Raw genomic sequence first — 20,152 nt, 5'->3', positions numbered from 1 at the left:
ATTTCACTGACTGACAACTTAATTGAGGAACGTCACTGCTGCCACTAATGTACTGCAGCTAGGGGTAGATATATTCCTAATTAGAACCCATTTTTGTAATGTTACCACCAGGTTTTTCCTCAAAAGAACTATGATATACTGTTTTCTGCAAGAAATGATTTCTCTGCTAAGAGTGCAATTTTGTGCTGTAATTCATGTTTGTGTTGAACTTTAGAAACATTCTATGTCGCATTCATTAAAGAACTGTTTAATGAAAATGTCCGCTAATTTTTTTGTTTCTATGTTGCTTCATTCTCAAACTAGACAATGTTGTTCCTTAGCCTTTGGAGGGCAGTGTAGTAAACCTATATTAACACTATATTTTCAAAATATAATAAACAAAATATATAATTAATCATAATATAAATTTTAATATTTAAATTTATTTATAAGTTCATTAAATTAAAACTTCATTAACTCATTTTATCATTAATTCATTTAATTAAATTATACGAAAAATAGAAACTGAAGGGAAGAAGTGAGGAATATTAATAATTTATATATAGAAGTGGGGAAAGACACTTAGAAGATATAGAAGGGGGAAAGCTAATTATGAATAACAGAAATACTGAACCTCAAGCAAATGCAGAAGTTTTGTACTGGCAACCATAGATAATGTTTTCAGATAAGGAGAAACTGAAAAGAAAAATTAATTTCTTAGTCATATTTAAATGCAAATTAGTCCAATATTTTAATATGGAGGAATAATTTTAAATTGTCATTTTTTTTAAATTTGACCCAAATGCTCCTATACATGAAAAATGCAATAAATAAATTAAAAACAATTAAATATAAACCAAGTTTTTTTAGCTGTTTATTTCAATATTAATTAATTAATTATGCAACTGTAATACCGAATATAAAGAACAAAATCCAACATCTGTAATCATTGAAGCTTCAGCAATTTAAAACATTCTAAATTTTAGATTATTAATTTAATTTCATTATTTTATTTATTTTTTTATTATGGCAAAGCACTCGAGGGTTATCCGCCTAAGGGAAGGGATGCCTTCATGGAGGACCTTTCTAAGGAAAACTGGTGCGTATACACGTTACATATAGGAAAACTACAAAAATATCTATCCATGCAGCCAGCCCGTTTGTGGAATTCAAATCTCGGACTAAACTACCAGTCTTCAGCAACCTTACTGCTCAGACGCAGGTGAGCTGATCGTCAGTATAAATCTTGTAAGACTATACATCAAAATTATAAATTAAGAATACAAAAAGTTGTTTGTGAAATAATGAAACATTTATGATCTTAAGGATACAGAGTTTGATATTCTTTGGTAACATAAACTGGTATCAAACTCCTAACAGACTTACAATGAATTATTACAGTGTTTGAAGTTAACAACAAAATCTTGGGAAGGTTTTAAAACAAACCTTTTTAATAAATCTGAACATGAACACAAAAGTGACTTATGCTTACAAATCAATCACCACTTTGGCAAGGTAACTTAAAGTAACAGCCAATTTCAGGTTTAAAACCGAGTCTAGTTGCCAGAGGCTACACAAATAATTTAATGTAAAGTTGACTCAACACTTCTCACCAGCATAACAATTTAAATATTGGCAATAAAAACTCAAAGCTGAAGAATACAATCTTATCAGAGATAGTAGAAACCTCGTAAGATGGCCGCAAGAGGCTGAAATACACTCTGTTCTACAATCTGAAAACCTTGTCTTTAAACCTCGCTGCATCAATGGGCTTAGGTTTAAATACCAGAGAAGGCCAGATGTTTTTAAGTGTATAAAGTTTGTATGGCATTGAGGCACTCAAAATATACAGTGAGCCAAAAGTCCTCTCAAATAGTTTAATTGTAGGTGAAGAGAGGTGGGAGATCTTTAGACTGTCACTCAGTGTGTTTTCCATCAAAACTGGGTCATAGCTAAACAACTACTGCTGCAGAATTACACCTGTGGGATGAATAGTGAATTTTTGGTGTCTCACCCCACTTATACCTGTATCTGTCCTTACAAACTTTGAAATATGAAAAATTGGTAGGTTTTCCAGCTGTACATGTTGCAGTTTCAAAAAACCACTACACTGACTTATATTCACTTTCTAATGCATGATTCAGGTTGTTGTACTATTTAAAATGCTCTCAATCTTAAAACATGAAAAATTAGGAGATTTTCTTACTTCATGCCTATGCCATTTCAAACGAATACCAAATAGACTTAAATTCACTGTATAATGCATGATTCAGATTAATCGAAAGCTTTTATTAAGCAAAGTATTTTTAAATATGATGCAAATAAAATCAATAATTAATGTACATGCTGTTGTGTGGATAAACTTGGTAATGTACCATATATTGGTTAAAACAAGATTGAATACATACATTAACTGATTTAAAATTTGCTTGAATCTTAGTAAAAGATTTTGCAAATGTCTACAGTAGATTAAGACAAATTAAATCAAATAAAATTTAATTCCAAAAATTATGTTGAAAAAGGTAGGAAATGGAATAATTGAATAAATTTCATATTACTGCTAGACAACATTTTCCTTCATAAAAGCCAAAATTAAAAACCAGAAGATTTGGTAATCCTTGGGGAGACTTGCAGATGTGTTGAAAAATACCGAGTCTCTCAGTAAAGCCTTGATATTGTATTTTATTAATGCATATCATTATATAAAACATTATATTTTCAACATGCAGTAATATCCCCCCCCCAAAAAAAAAGGTTTCACTTACCATTTACTATTATAGTTAAAAGGCAATCGAATAGAGGCTGGAGACGCTGATGACCAGTAGTAATAATTTTATGGAAAACCTTATAAATGAAATGAATTAAGTTCGTAAAAATTTCTTCTCAGTTTAAAAAAAAAAAAAAAAAAAAAAAGATTCAATCTCTTAAATAATAATTTCTGATTGTTGTATTTACTTACAATTATTAAGAGGTCAGCATGAGTTCCAGTAAACACAGGAATATCCATAGGCACACTTGCTGTATATGGTTTGTTTAATCTCACACCAAAATTCCTCTCTCCACTTAACAGCAGCAAAATAAAGACTCCAATATGAACAAGACCTACTCTTGCTACATAAAGAAAGGAGAAATACACAAAAATTTAGTAAATAATTCGATAAACTCACCTAGTGTCTTCTAAATAGAAAAATATTGTATATAAGAACTAATGGGTTTGTGTAAATATAGTGCGTGTGTGTATATATATATATTAGTACAAAGTCAGAGATCTAGACTTGTCAGATTTAGGGGTCAAGTGATTTCAGATTTAGGACTTTTCCACATATTAGTTTATACAAATTCCACATATAGTTCATCAGTTTATACAAAGTGCATATAGAAATTATAAATTAAAAATATGAAATAGTGAAGCATTTATGACCTCAAAGGAAACAAAGTTTACATATAAAAAAAGTCAGTGTTTATTTGTTTCCTTTATTAAACATTTCTTTCAATGTACGTTGTTTAATTTACTTTTTTGTGCTAATACTTTCTCTTCAGTTCTATAGATATTTTTTCAGTTAAAATGTTCCAGTGTTTTGTTTTGTTATTGCTGTGTCCAGAATTCCCACTCAATTGTGAAATGATATTTTTTCATTCTCAACAGCCTCTCTGTTACTTTCTTAACCATCAGTAGCAATTTTATCTGGACTTAAAACCATATTAAAGATTTCACCATCCATTACTTGACTGATGACTGGGGCATTGCCATTGCAATGAAAGTCTTCTGTCATATCATCTTCATTTATTATTGCTGCTTCTCCACAAATTCCATTAACAGGAAAATTTTGCTTTTTGTTTGCGATACTTGAAAACTTTCAAATTCACAGCTATCCTCATAAAGCTTAGTTAGCATTCGTTATACACTTTCGGCAATACATCATGAGACTGGCGACTAAAGAATGTTGTTCCACTAAATTTTATCTCACTTCTATTGCACACTGACAAAGTCTGAATTCTATTAGTTTAGTTATTTATTATACTTTTATTTCCCACACATGCTTAAGGCTTATCTCAGTTTTAATAAATAAATTCCCAAATATACTTAAGGCTTATACAGGGCTGGCACTAGACAGTTTGCACTTTGGTAGTGTCTTTGAGGTTCCTAAATTCTGCTGTCAAGTGACTCTCTAAATTCTAAAAATGCTTTCGCTCTTAAATTTTGCATTTTGGTGCCTTTCTTAAATTCTGAAAGTTCTGACACCCCTTAATTTTGCTGCTCACTGCTTAATTAAATTTTAAAAATTTTGCCTACCCTAAATTCTGCCATTCAGTGTGACCGCAGCAGTTCTGGTGCCGTTCCTGGACTTATCTGAATTACAAATCAGTTATTCTCAATTCAAAGAGCACTAAATGTAATCTTTTCACCCACAAGTACCATTTACAAAATACATTTTTTACATATGGAAAGAAATTTTCATTAAATATCTCATCATCAACATACTCAATACTTTGCTGTGTGGAGTTTGCTGAAGTCTGTAATCATCATAAAGGGTAATGCCAAAATAAAAGGTTATCATGCTATTTGGTATTCAATTACTAATATTAATAATTATAAAACACTTTTTTAGACTTTGCTGCATGTAAGATAGCCATGAGATGATAAAAATAAAAAATAAAAAAGTGATATATGATAATTTTCCAGGTTGGTGTCACTGCCAAAGTGATATTAAGAACTGGGACCCTCCAGATTTTATTATGAAGAAATATCAAACATACAAGCATAAAGCATTAAAAAGAAGGTATGGGGGCATGTTGCTGGTGATTTGGAGGTCGGGATTTTATTAAATCACTCTCGATATTGTAGGATGTCCGGATTTCAGACTATTTTAATCAGCATATTTTAGCATATTTTATTCAACTTGAAAACATAAAATGCATTTAGCATTCTTCTACTCTGAAGCAGTGATTCCTTAAAGTATAAGCTGGAGACAATTATGATACATCGCAAAAAATTTTAAAATGCATTTTACTATTATTAATAACCTGTAATTATAAATTATCAATTAATTCTTAATAGCTACACTTGTTTATGTATCATTTATTTATTATTACATTAATTTCTTTTAGAAATGTTTTGCACTGGTGAAATTTATCCCAGGCTTTCCAGAATACTCCAAATCATGGTAGAACCAAGAGTCCCAAGACACTCTTAGTTCTATCATGGTTTTGGATATTTTAGAAATCTTGTAGGTGACAATGAATACAAGATTTAATTGCCTGCATATATAATTAACAATTTCCTACTTTCAAAATTAGTTACTCCAGTTTTTCCAGCAATGTGCACTGACAGGCAAGATGAAATGGTAGGTATTTTTGTTCAAAATTTTCCCTTGAATGTAACTATTACACATTGCACAATGCTTTACAAGTATTCTACATGTTATTACAAGCCAGGCACTCTCATCATGAATGAACAATCCACAAAGTCGTGCAGATGTCTAGTTGAATTAAATTCTAGGGATTCAAGAGGCTACATAATTCAAGGCTCCTTTTGGTGAACATTTCTTAGGTCAGCTCCATACAGTACAAAGTCCAAAATCTGGATGTCCATTATCCAGAATGATCTAAAATCCGAACTTCAAAGGCTTTACACATGCGCATTTGATTTCTCCCTCCGTGCATAATAAAACATCTGGAGAGTCCCCATTCTTAATTTCGATTTGACACTAAATAAAAGGCTAAAGTGCAGAATCACCCACTTATTTGTTTGGCGCTTTTTGCAAGATTAAGAAGAATTGGATTTTTGTCGTTTTCTTTGACTTTTTAAGTGAAAATAGCTCGATGTGTACATGGATACCGAGTATGTGCAATTCTTAAAAACGCGTCAAGCAGTGGGTGACACTGCACTTTCCCCAAATAAAATACCTTGTTATTGAAGAAACAACCATTTTAGCATAAATTTGTACGATCAGTAATTTGGCTCCGTTGCTGTGTATTTGCTTAGCACATATCTCAAACTGAAACATTCCACATAGATACATCGTTAATCTGGCGAATCATTATTTATTATATTTTTCTTTCATCATCGCATGTTTATCAAAACATGACAAATTGAGTAATGACTCATGTAGTGATGCCTAAACAATTTCTTTTAATGTTAGTAATTGAATAATAAAGGAGTATGGTAACCTTTTATGTTCACATTATGCTTGGCAATAATTACAGATTTAAGTTAAATGTGCTAAAAAGTGTTGACGAGGAAAAATTTACCAAAAATTTCTGTCCATATGCTAAAAATAGATTTTGTTGATAGTACTCATAAACCCAAAGATTACATTTAGGGGTATTTGAATTAAGAATAACTGATTTGTTATTCACATAAACCCAGACCCAGCGCCAAAGTTCATATGGCCGCACTGAGTTGCAGAATAATAGGACCCACAGAGACAGCATCAGGCAGTAAGATACGTAGTGCCGGCCCTCAATAAGGCTTAAGTATATGTGGAAATTTATTTATTCAGAACTCTGATAAGCTTTATGCATGTGCAAGAAATAGACATAAGCATAAGATATAACTAAACTAATATAATTCAGGCTTAATTATCTCATTGCATGATAGAAGTGAGATAAAATTTAACAGAACAAATTGTCATTAGTCGCCAAGCTCATGATGCATAGCCAAATATGTATAGTGAAAGATAGCTAAATTTGGTGACGATAGCCGCTAATTTTAAAGGTTTTTGGATATAGCAAAACAAAGGTGAAAATTTCCAATTAATGGATTTCGTAAAGAAATTTGGAGAAGCGGTAATAAATGAAGATGATATAAAAGAAGTTTTTCATTGTGATGACAATGCTTCTCAATCATCAATCAGTTAATGAATGATGAAATCTGTAGTATGGTTCTAGATCCAAAAAATACTCCTATCGATAGTGAAGAAAATGACAAAGAAGTTACTGAAATCGAGAAAATTTCAATTGACAAGTTAGTCGGAATTCTTGAAACACCAGTTACAGGAATTCAACAATGTAACTCAACAAGAGATTATGTCTGTCTACAGAATTAAAGAGAAAGTATTAACCCTCCCCCCCAAAAAAAATGAAGTAACTTAAACAACTTGCATTGAAAGAAATGTTTAATAAGGTAAACAAATAAATATTAAGCTTTTTTTTTTCGTAAATTTTGATACCCTTTAGATCATAAATACTTCATTATTTCATAAATCGGGATTTCATATTTTTAATTTTATAATTTCTACATGCCATCTTACTAGATTTAAACTGATGATCTAATAACTGGAAAAATCCCAAATCCGAAATCCCGACGAGTCTGGATTTTGGACTTTGGACTTTATACTGTACTAGCAATCACTAATGTTCAGATGCATCGTCTTTATGGAGCATACATAATCAAGAGGATGAGTAGTTGATATGGAAGTGTGAAGATGAAGAGCTGAGCTCTGCACATAGCTCATACCATTAAAGTTCTATAAACACACAAATTATTTGAGAGAATGCAAATTTAAGATACTTTATGCCACCAAAGACTTTTTTAAGTCATAACTCAGAACAAGGTATAGTTCACATAAAAATAGTATGGCAACTAATTAGACCAAATAATGTTAGTCTGTAAATGCCTGGTAAAAATGTGGTATCTCTCAAGTAAGGCATCTCAACTAATTGCAATCAACATGGACATCCAGGCAGGTTTTCAACTGGCAAAGTTGATAAAAATATAAACAATATTCTCTCATCAGCATTGAAATCGAAGGTTATCCCCTTCTGCAGTATGCACAAACTAGACAAAGCAATAAAAGGCATGAATTTAAAAATTACTAGAAGTCATTTCAGTATTTGCAGACATGGTAGAATTTTACCACAGTTATGTTCAAAATTCCTGTTAACATTACAGTATACAGGTGACTTCTAAGTTTTAACAATGCTTACATGTGTATTTTACAGTCTGGCAAGAGTGAAAATCCAATAAATCATGCTGTTTACTCAAAAGCTACCATTTGCTGAAACTGGCATATATTGCAGCTCTTTAAGGCTACACAGATAGACTGAGGGATTGTTCTATCAGCTTTTCAGCCCAACACTACACATGTGGTAAGATCATCAAACACTGATAATATAACCAATTTTAAATCCTGGTAAACTGGCTGGCTGCATAATTATTTTCAACATTTTCCCCATGTGTAACATGAATACAAACCAATTTCCTTTAGAAAGTTGTTCACCAAGGCATTCCTCCCCTTAGACAAATGGCTTTAGTGTGCTTTGTCATAATCCAAATAATAGCATGGGAAATGGCCATGCAATTGTGACTCTAACTGAATTCGGCAATGCTAAAATATCATGCAGATGACATGTGGACAATGACAAATAATAATCCATAATGTAATAATTATTATTATTTCTTTTCTTTTCAATTTAATTTATGTAAATAAATCATAATTTAGTAATAATTCAATGAGGTTTAACTAAACTAAACTCAGTGGCATAACAACCCTAATAGGCCAAGGCCTGCAGTGCCCAAAATCTGCTTTCTTGACCGTGGGCCCCGGGGTGAATAAGCATATGCCCTGAACAAATGGTTAGCTTGTCGCAGGACCACCAGTGTTTAGTCCCCAAGAGAATTTTGTACTCATTTTATCAACTTAAGTGATAGAAATAAAGGGATTAAATGCTGAGTCGACTTTGCCCAGCCCAGGAATCGAACCCTGGACCTGTGGTGTTGCTGCGAAATGCGCTAGCCACTGCGCCACCGGGCCTCAATTCAATGAGGTTTTGTGATGATTATTAATGATGTTTTTCCTATAAAAATTTTGGTGCCAGAAGTGCCCCATACTAAAGTTCCTTTTGACTTCATGGATTAGCATTCTTATTAGCAAATGATCTGGAACAGATTCTTATCACCACCGCATCTGGATTAGCAACATTCACCCGCTTTCAAAAGGATTACAGGTGAGCATTTTACGCTTATAACTTTCACTTTGAATGTATAATTCTTTAAAATATAAAAACAATGGTTTTTGAAGAAAAGTTTGAAAAATTAAAACAAAAACGCACATTTGAGAGAAGTAATACTACTAAACTAAATTTAAGTATTTATGTTACAGATGAAAATGTTACATGTGTTATCTTAGAGGAACACCTAGAAGTTTTAGTTGAAAAAATATATAAATTAAAATTCTTAGATAGTCAAATTGAACATTTCATTGATGTATGGCATACAACAAATATACTTCTAGAAAAATGGCCAGTTCATGATAAGCCCTTTCAGTGCAACTATTTGATAACGTACATAACTAAAGGTTACTCATATTATATACTTATTAATTATTCTTACACTGATCAGCCCTTGCATCATTCAGATGATACAGAATAGGAACCAAAACTTCAAGTACTTCACTACTTTTCAGAACATAAAACATGAATTTCTGAAATTAAAAATTACAGCTTTATATGAATTTATTTAAAAAACATTAAACAAATGAAACTAAAAATAACACAAATCTTTTGCTAATTTATTCATTCAAAGTAAAAAAAAAAAAAAAAAATTCCCATAAAATGAAACTTAGAATAGAAATAATTTATCTAATAACATGCAATATATTTTCATTATACTATTCACAATCTCTTCATTAATTAGTGATATTATCTTTAATTTATATATTTACATTTGCTTAATTATTATTTTACATTAACATCTACATGCAAAGTTTCTTGTCATTAAAACCATAAATAAAAATCTTACTTTATTATAATCACATATTTTCCAAAAAAATATTAGAAGCTCCTGATGAAACTGCACTTTTTTTGTAGAATTGGGAATGTATGTTTGGATCAAAGGATTGTTCAGGAGTCTAGTAAAGCCCTTTAAAATAAAACAAAAATCTTCTTCTCGGTGTATTCGTGAAAGGTAATTGATAAACAGATTGCTAGGAAATGCCTTCTAGAAGGAGAGAATATTTTATATTTATTTTAAAAGATTCAAATTTCAAACATTATGCTTTAATAAAATTAGGAAAACATATTTTGAAAAAGTAAACTGATTGAAATTTCAAAAATTAGTACAGTATAGCACAGCCAAATAAAATGAAAATCTACATTGACACAATATGACTTGACGCAATATCATTTAAACTTTGATAATGTAGTTCTATAGCAATTTATAAAGACAAAAAAATTATAAACAATGGATATTTAAGTACATGAAATAATTACTTTATGTTAAATAGCACAAGAAAAAAATATTGCAGTGGGTTTTGCACTCCATAATATTACCGAAGTTGCTCCGAAAATGACTTAATTTTATACAAAACAAAAATATCTTCTACACTTTTTTTTATTGTTAAAAACGTAGAAATACAATACCATAAATATTATTATTATAAATTTAATATCAACAAATAAATGAAAGTATAATTGTGTGGTATAAAATTATTTTCAGATAGATTTTAATAACAACAACATGAATTAAGAAAAGACTGAAGTGTATCAGGCCATTTATACATATTACATAGTTGGCACTGGATATCATAATGCTGAAGTAGTAACGAAAGGATGCATTGAGTTACATGGTATCAGTTTGCCCATGCATGCAACTACCAAGTGCTTGAGAAGAATGCTGAATACAAAAAAATTCTATGTATCACAATAAATTAAATGCCATCAATGTACACAAAGAAGAGGTACTGAAACTCATTGATATATTACTGAATGAAATGGCCATCACATTATATACATAATAGTATAAGACCGCTAACAAGTGCAAATAAAGTTACAGCCAGCATTTATGAATCATCAGATGAAAATGTATCTACACAAAACATCAGACACAGTCTGCATGACACAGGATTTCACACTCAACAATCAACAACCAATGTACCTCTAACTGCATAACAGTTATGTTTAAACTGGTGCAGAACACAGATAAAACTGTATGTGAATAGAAATAAACTTTGTTTATTGATGAAGTCCCATATTTTCTTTTGGTAAAATGAAGGTCTAAAAACACACAGGTACCAAGGACAACGATATAATAATAATACAATAAGTGGGCATACAAAAGGATGACATTGAGCATAATGGTGTGAGGTCGCATTTCATGCAGTTAAGGGCATTTTTCGTACATAGTATTTAAGGCAGTATGAATCATATACTTCAAGAGAGCCTAAATTATTTTTCAGCGGCATAATATGCAACCATACATGGCTTGAGTTATAATAAATTGATTAAAAGGATCTGGAATTTTGTCATGGCTCTTTGCTTTTCCAGACTTACCACTGATAATCACAATGGATTTTGTTACACAATGTAATATAATGTAACAGTTTCCCAAATTAATATTATATATTATAATAATCATAAATTTAAACAAATTTAAATTTTAACATTTAAATTTAAATTTTGGGAGGCAACTTGCCCTTGATAAGTCTGTCTCCTGCCTGCTCAACAGTCATTCACTTATGCAATTTTAAAAAAATTTTTTAGATTAATTTTAATTTGCTAAATTGGTGAATTTATTTTCATGGTTTGGTTTTGCACTTGATTTACTTATGCTATCTGAATTTAAATGATATTGTAGATTAGTTTGAAAATTAAATCTTTTATATGTTTGCACATTTTTTAATTTTAACTTTAAATTTCCTTTTTATGTATATACATGTTTGTTAAAATTTAAATTTGTTTAAATTTAAATTTCATTCCTTGCAGCAATGGCGCAAAGAATTTATTAAATTTGTATTTAAATTAAATTTATTTAAATTCAATTTATTCCTATAATAATCATATATATAATTATATAATTAATATTATAATAATCACGATCTGGATTTTTGAAATTGATCTGAATGTTAAAGTCAATGCTGCTTAATGCAGTATAGCTGCAAAGAATATAATTATTTGATTGACAGCTTACTTCCCAAAATAAATGCACACTACTCTTCTTGGTGTATATATTTTGTTATTAAATAAAAGTATTTTGGGCTGATCTTTAGAATATGGTAACTGGTAGTTTGGCGACATTTTGGAGGCGATAAAGGTTACTACCTAGGGCTTTGGTAATAATGTGAGAAGCACGCAGTTCCGATTACGCATTATTTTGTGTGAGGGAAATGAGAGATCATGAGATATGTCATGTGACATTAATGGACGAATTACAGTTGTTTAATTGGAAAAGGGGGGAAATCTGGAAATTTCGTATTTAGCTATATTCTGTGTTGTGTGAAACGTGACATTAATGGACGAACTACAGTTCTTTAATCGGAAAAGGGGGTAATTTGGAAAAGCTTCATTGTGTGTTGTGTGAAATAGTGTTGATTAATTTTCGGATTGCATGGCACTTTGTAAAGTGAATTCTAAATTTTTAATGTGTTTATCTGATGATAATAATAATAAGTCGAGATTGTGTGAAAGGAAGGATATTACAAGTTTAAATGGCAGTGCAAGAAATATGGTGAAAATGGACATTTTGTGAAAAGGAGTGTAAGGAAGGGTACTTAGTTTGCTGAAAATAGTTTGAGTATAGGTGAAATTTTATTAATTTCTTATTACTTGGTGAATAGACTTCTAGTTGACTACTGGATTTAGGATTTAGAAATTAGCAGTAGTACTGCAGCGACGTAATGAAGATTCTGAAGAAGATTAGGTAAGTTAGTATTTTTAATCATTTGAGGATATTATTTTTATGCATTGTTCTAAATGTAAGGAGTAAATAAATTAAAATGGTATTATTTGAAAATTGTTATTAGCAATGATTTAGTTTAAAGTAATTAGGATTGTAATCTAATTTTTATTAATTTAATGTATGTGCTTATTTATATTTTAAGTAGTGTTTTTAATTTAATTATATTTTAATTTAATGATCGTGATTTTGTGAGTTATATGTTTGTAGTATTTTGGAATATATTTGAGTAGTATACGTTGAGTATTTTCATGCATTTTCGTGAAATTTTTCTTATTTATGAGAAAAAAGCAGTAACATGGATATAGTGATATAAAGTACATGAATATAGTAATGAGTGTGCGCAATGCCATTTTTGTGCAATTCTGGGATGTTTTTTTAAGTAAAAATAAGTCGACGTGTACATGGTTTAGTGATATTTTAATTAAATGATAGTTATTTTGTGAATTTTATGTTTGTAGGAATTTGGTATATGTTTTAGCTGAAGTAAACGTGCATGGAAATAATTTAAATATTTGACACTAAGTATTTGTAATGTTTGCGGTATGAATTCGTTGTTGACGTTTAAAATATAATAGATAATTCAGAGGTAAAAGTTTTTAGATATTTTATTTATTTTATACGTGGAAATGTTTATATTTGGAAAGGGTATATACTTTTTCGCGATAAGGTAATTTCATATATGTTCTTTTTACCGGGTTTAAAGATTCAGAAAATTGTTATGCATTTTCGTGAAATTTTTCTAATTTATTAGAAAAAAGCAGTGTACGTGGATATAGTGAAGAGTGTGCACAATGCCATTTTTGTGTAATTCTGGGATGTTTTTTTAAGTAAAAATAAGTCGACGTGTACATGGTTTATGTGTATGTGTTATTTTGAAAAACGCGTAAGGAGTATGGTATTGTGCACTTTTTCCCAATTTTGCAGTGAATATTTGTCATGATTAAGCAGTTTTGTTAGATAAAATTTTTAGCATAAGTGTAATTCAGCTAGTAGATTTTTGGAAGAAGTGTTCAGTAGATAAAAAGAAAAGAAACACGTCTTTACTTCGTGAAGACAAAATGGCGGCGGGAAAAAAAAATAGAGGGTTGCTGTAGGAGAGTTGGTCGCCAAATTTTCGCCAAAAAATCGCCAAGTTACCATAAGGTAAAGATCAACCATATTTTTTACTCATCAGGCACTTATTTTTGCGACAATATGTACATCTAACTCACTTTAATGACCCCATAACTTTCATAATTCTTAGTATTAACCTTCAACTGTTAAATGTATATTTATAATTTTAAATTATATAACTGCAGAGATATAAACTATATTTAAATTAAAATAAGAGTGGTCATTATCTAATTAGCATAGTACACATATTAATTGTGTAATTAGACCAGAGATATGAACTTTAAATCATTCCAACGGAAACTGAGCACAAATAAAAATAATTCCATTTTAAGAAAAGTAAATCAATTTAAACTATCATTAAACTTAAGATACAATAACACGCCGAGCAAGTATTAATTTAGAAGTCAAACAACAAAAATCAGTGTTATATCTTCAAATTTTCACAGGACTAATTTTAACATTTTTACCGAACAATCATCCTCAGTGGTTTGGTAAAACCGTCGGAACTAGTCCTGTGAAAATTTGAAAATATAACGCTGATTTTTGTTGTTTGACTTCTAAATTAATATCATTTAACTTGTTATTAAAAAGAAACTTACTTCAGAAGAGTCATCTGATGTAGTTTCCCTAAAATCGTGATCAAGAGAAACAATAAGAAGTTGCAATGCAACTTCAACTAGAGGTTCTCTAGAATCAGTGAAGAGTAAATGGTTGAATGGAACTCCATATCCAACAGGATCATATGCACAAACTACATTTAGCAGCGATGTGAAAAGAGGTAATGCATGTCTAAATAAACAAAAATTATGAACAAAATTAATAAATCAAAATGCATTTTAGTATTTCACGTAGATTAAGCTTATTTTAATTAAAAAATAAAATTAAAGACTTAACATGCTTCAAAAACATACAAGTTGATTAGCATATCAAATTAGAACATATGTGTTGTTGTTGCGACTAATTTTGATTGTCTGACATTAGAACAAACCCATGAAATTTAGAATGACAAGGAGGAAAGATTGTGCTTGTCGTTGGCAAAAGCCTTTGGCACCATTACAGGTCACAGTATCACTTTGCTCAGTTTCGCTTCTAGTTTTGAAGGACAGCGCTCTGGGAGGAATGGGTCTGAGGATCTCCCAGCTATCTTTCCCTGCCATCAACCTCTCGATAGGACTTTTGCCTCAAGGCATATTTCGAGTGCCCCCATGCTGCTGTGCTGCACACGCATTTACGAACAGAGATACCTTCTCCGGGATTGGAATCTTGGCCCTTCAGTATGGCAGTCAGTGTCACTAACCACTATCCTCGTTACCTAGCCTGATAAGAACAGATTTCAGATGAATTGCTACACATGGGATGAATCAATAAATTTTATACCTGCTTTTAAATTACAATGACAGTTTGTTCTATGACAATTGTCCAGTTTGCTATAAGTAATATATTATCATAATTTGAAGTACAATTTAAAAACCTTATGCTTAGTGGAATAGCAACACGCATGATGCTGGTAGATGAGGCAATTTGACAAAATCTGTGATTAATTTGGTAACAATCTGAAAAAATGCGGCACAAAAACTGTTCAGATTATGCTAAGGATCATGGTCCAAAAATATTAAAATGTCAGAATAATTTTTTTCCCATAAGAGACTAAGACATTTCCTTTTTAGGAAAATAAAATCAGAATAATTTTGCAGACAGTGGATTTGAATTTTTCACATTCTTAGCTTAAAATAACCTTCCAACTTCTGAAAATTTGTCATTTTTTATAGACAAATGACCATTACTTCTCTAATATATGGAAATTTTATTTCTCATAAATACTTTTAGGAATGGTGCATATTGTAGCAGTTGTCTTTTATCTGGCTTTTATAAATGTAATGAAATGCTTTGGAAGCCAGTACTATTTGATGATTCGAGCCAGTACTTAGTCGAGACACATTCTGTTCTTTTATAATTTTCTCTTATCATTTACAGATAAAAACTCAAATCTACTTCTTCTGAAGTAATTTTGATTATATTTAACATTTTCCTAAAAATGAAATTTCTCAGTTCTCTTGCGGGGAAGAAATTATTCCGATATTAATTTTAACATTTTTCCAAAGCATGATCCCTAGTATATTCTCAGAAATTTTTATGCCGCATTATAATATTTTTCAGATTGCTATCAACTAATTTAATAACAGATTTTCGCAAATTGCCTCATCTACCAGATTACGTACATTGCTACTCTATACAACATAAGATTTTTAAATTGTATTTCAAATTATGATAATATATTACTTATTGCAGTAGTGCTAGGGATCATGCTTCAGAAAAAATTTTATCCCTTTAACTATGGGTAAAATTATATAAGACTCGCCGCCAAATGCAAAAATTTGCAAAAATTAAGATTTTTGCAAAATTTCCTTATTCATATTATATTTAGCTTCAGAGAGGTTGGAAGCATCATAAAAAAGAAAAGGGTAACATTATATCCCTAAACAGTATAACAACAATTTATAGATATTTGCCTAAACTTATAATCTTATAAACATACTTACAAACTTATCCCGCTGCATATAAACTTGGACTAAATAAAAGGTTCTTATAAACTATAAATGACAAAAAAGGCTAATATCAAAAGTTTTTTGACTGTGGTATATTCTAAAACATTGTCCAACATATAAACTCACTTGACACTCCAGATACCAAGTTACCAAAAATTTGCATTTCCTTTCAGCTCTGGAGGTGCGACTACAAACATGATATATTCTTTGACCTTTACTTCTCCCAACAGTGGGCAGAACATTGTCCAAAAAAAATGTCTTTCAACGAAATTACTAGTGGCTAATCGTCCAAGCAATTCTCTGTATTGTTTACCAGATTGGAGTAAGGGTTCCATGTTTTGACAAAATTCGTTGCATAATGTTTCTAGTAAATTCTTTAAATGACAAGAATTTTTTCCTGTTTCTACCAGAAATATATTATGTGAATTCAAAATAGAAATGTCTAATAGGGTAAAAAAAGCTTTTTATGCCACTTCCCACTTTTACGAACAATCTCTACAAAAGATACCTGCATGTCAGTCTCATCTATAAGTCTCATATTTATCTATAGTCTGGCTTCATAATTCTCCGTGTTTTATGATTCACTTTTCCACTATCCACCAATATTCCTTTGTGAAATGTGGAAATAAAATGCACATCCCTTTTATATTTCCAATTTAGAGGCAAAATTTTGCGTGTTTTATTCAGCTTTATGTGATTGCATCTAAATATTAAATTCATCTAAATATTATTTATGTGATTACATCTGCTGTAAATTTTGGGAAATGCTTTCGGTTTTTCTTGACAATGCCAGTAAATCAATGCCATTTTCAACGAAACAGGCTGCCAACTTCGGGCTGGCTGGTGTACCAATTATCACTATATAGGAGGTGTTTCTTTCCCTGATAAATTTTTACGATCTTTTTCACTATAGCGCTCACGACATCAAGTGGTATAATATCTCTGATGGAACCAGTGTAAATCAAAATTTTCAAAATAATTCCGGTTTCACAATCACATAGCAAAAACAGTTTCAATCCAAATCAATGTTATATTTAAGGGATATATTGTTTGAATGATAACCTGCCCTTGAACATGAGAGACTCATCAATACATGTTTTTTGAAATGGTGAAAAATAAGTAGAAAATTTGGCATTTAGATTTTCATGCACATCTCAAATATTCCACAGCCTATTGTTTTCTGATTGGTTGTTCTTATCTACAATATGTAAAAATCGCAAAATTTGTGTGTATTTGTCATGAGTTATATATTTGCTAAAAATATCTGGTTGAATCATCACATTTTTGAATCAATATTCAGATATGGTACACTTCTTCACTTGAGGTATCAACAAACATAATACTAATAATTAGTAAACCTCGTCAATTGTTGTGTTTACCCACCGTTTTGTTTTGGGTCTAGTTGCATCATTGTGGTTTCTTGTACAAAATGCAAAATATCTATTGGTTTCATTTACGCTTATTTGTACTAGGGACACATAAAATAATTTTGTGAAATAATCCTATTCTTCAGCATCATCAGACATATCAAACATATCATTCACTCCCGTACCTACATTGTCAGAATTATATGCTTCCGGTTGAAATTCATCTGTCTCTCCAATAAAAACTTACATTGTCCTGGCCACTACTATTGCTGGATTCACTATTAGATTCAATTACATCTTTGTCTATGTCACTATTTCTTACATTTTCCTTGCCACTCTCAAAATCGCTGGATAATAAGTTTCCACTAGTACTAGTACCATTGCTATTGTTGTCGTTGCAATCTTCAACTTCAAATCTAGACTGTTTGTTTTATACACATTGAGGGTTGATTCATGATAGTTATATGAGACCGCAGTACTCCAGAAGAACAAAAATGCACACAAGATTTCAATGCAGCATCCTTATTAGAACTGATAAAAAAATCTTGAAAATGTATTATTGAGGATTTACATAGCCCAGCCACCCTTATGTGAAGTGTCAATGAACATAAACCAACTGAACTTATTTCAAAAGTATAAAAATGCACACAAATCTCAATACAGCAACCTTATTATACTTTGACCGCCTCATTTGCATCCACGAGTGCAAACATGCATGCATCATTTGAACCGAATTATTCTCAAAATAGGGTGGAAGGATATGGACTTTCTTTTCCTCGAGCATCTAAATTCTCTCTTTCGGGAGAAGAGAAGACTTTCGCGTGACCTTTTATGACGCAGCAAGTAATAATGCCACTTTTGGACAAGTCTATGTGTTTTGGCAGAATGCTAGCCAAGGTTATGTTTGTGATGGTTGACCTAAAGAACTGTTACAAAATGTATTATTGGGGGTTGACAGAGGCCAGCCACATTTATGCGAGGTGTCGATAGACATAAACCACTGGACAATCTGATAAAATTCTATTTTTTATATTGCTGGTGATGTAAAAATACAAACAGATAGAACACTTACTTTGTATTATTTATTATACAAAATCAGAAAGCAGAACAAAATTTACATTTTTGGGGGTATTTACAGTATTACATAATTAGTTATTTATTATGTTATAAATTAGCATATTTTTGGGTCAGCCAATAAAGTTGCTGAACACTGGTAGTTCAGTCCGAGGTTCAAGTCCCGCGAACAGGCTGGCTGCATGGGTGTTTCCGTGGTTTTCCCCATGTGTAACATGTGTACGAGCATGTTTCCCTTAGAAAGTTCTCCACGAAGGCATCCCTCTCTTTAGGCAGATAGCACTCAAGGCTTTGCCATAATCACACACACACACACATATTTTTGGGTCAATGTGATATTTATAAATCTGAATAATAAATTATTGTTGTTTTATAATCCCTCATTGACAACAAAATGCCACTTGACAACCGCTTTAAAACTGTAAATAGGCAGATGGCACACGAGGCTTTGCCATAATAATATAAAAACTAGAAACCAAAACTATAAAATGTCTGTTGATAACTGCAGGAATATGTGGCAGACTAGGTAAATCGCTTATTGATGACCACCATAGTTAAAGGGTTAAAATAAATGTCGAAATAATTTCTTTCCACACAACAGAAATAAGAAATTTCATTTTTAGGAAAATATTTAATATAATCAGATTTACCTCACAGAGACTGGATTTCAGTTTTTATAAACTTCTTATTTATGAGATGTTTTTTAATGAACTACTGTTTAAATTGTGAGACATATCTTACAGAACTAAAGTATTAATATTTACTCAGATTTATGAACTAAAATTATATCTTTTTTTCCATGAACTCAAGTTTTAACAGTCTTCCTTCCTGTAGTAAAATTTTGTATGGAATAAGATGAAATTTCTCCGATTTTGGTTGAATGCAAAAAATTTTTAATGCATTATTAGTCTTCACAGTTCATAAGAAAGGGGGTTTCCATGCCTCAGGGACAGGAATTTTCCTTGCAACTAAAATTGAACACATGCTTCATAATAATAATAAAAAAAATTAGAAAGTACCAAGGGAGTTAGTTGCAACAGAAAAAAAACATTTGTAACAATAGAATCTTCTAACATCTGCATGCTATTCAATTTTTACAAGACAATAAACTTTGATTTCCTAATTATGACAAGTAAAAAAAAAAACAGAATTTATAAATCTGTGAATGACAAGAAAAAAATTATAAGAATGTTTCTGTCTTGACTACAAATGGAATCATAAAAATTACTGGCTTCCAAATAATTTTATTACATTTATCAAAGCCAGATAGTTGCTGCAATTTGCCCCTTTCTAAAAGTATTTCTGCAAAGTACAATTTCCAAATATTAGGGAAGTGACAGTCATTTGATTAAAAAATTAGAAATTGAAGTCTCCAGGACAGAATTATCTGAATTGGC

General features: G+C 30.9%; 1 protein-coding gene across 2 annotated transcripts in view; it reads right to left on the bottom strand.

Annotated features, from left to right (window-relative positions):
* Window positions 1-20,152, bottom strand: part of LOC118204409 (protein HID1) — an 82,981-nt gene that overhangs the window by 19,217 nt on the left and 43,612 nt on the right. For both annotated transcript variants that reach the window (XM_085818204.1, XM_085818203.1), the window contains exons 8-13: window positions 14,368-14,557; window positions 9,722-9,919; window positions 9,314-9,404; window positions 2,939-3,090; window positions 2,745-2,823; window positions 614-675 (exon numbers count right to left, since the gene is read on the bottom strand). In XM_085818204.1, the coding sequence (XP_085674330.1) occupies window positions 614-675; window positions 2,745-2,823; window positions 2,939-3,090; window positions 9,314-9,404; window positions 9,722-9,919; window positions 14,368-14,557 (772 nt within the window). The remainder of the gene's footprint in view (window positions 1-613; window positions 676-2,744; window positions 2,824-2,938; window positions 3,091-9,313; window positions 9,405-9,721; window positions 9,920-14,367; window positions 14,558-20,152) is intronic.

Source organism: Stegodyphus dumicola, chromosome 6 (genome assembly GCF_044657685.1).
Source record: "Stegodyphus dumicola isolate Sdum_Otavi_A_Nest chromosome 6, ASM4465768v1".
Lineage (NCBI taxonomy): Eukaryota > Metazoa > Arthropoda > Arachnida > Araneae > Eresidae > Stegodyphus > Stegodyphus dumicola.
Note: the sequence above shows the minus strand (reverse complement) of the source record. Positions and strands in the feature narration are given on the sequence as shown.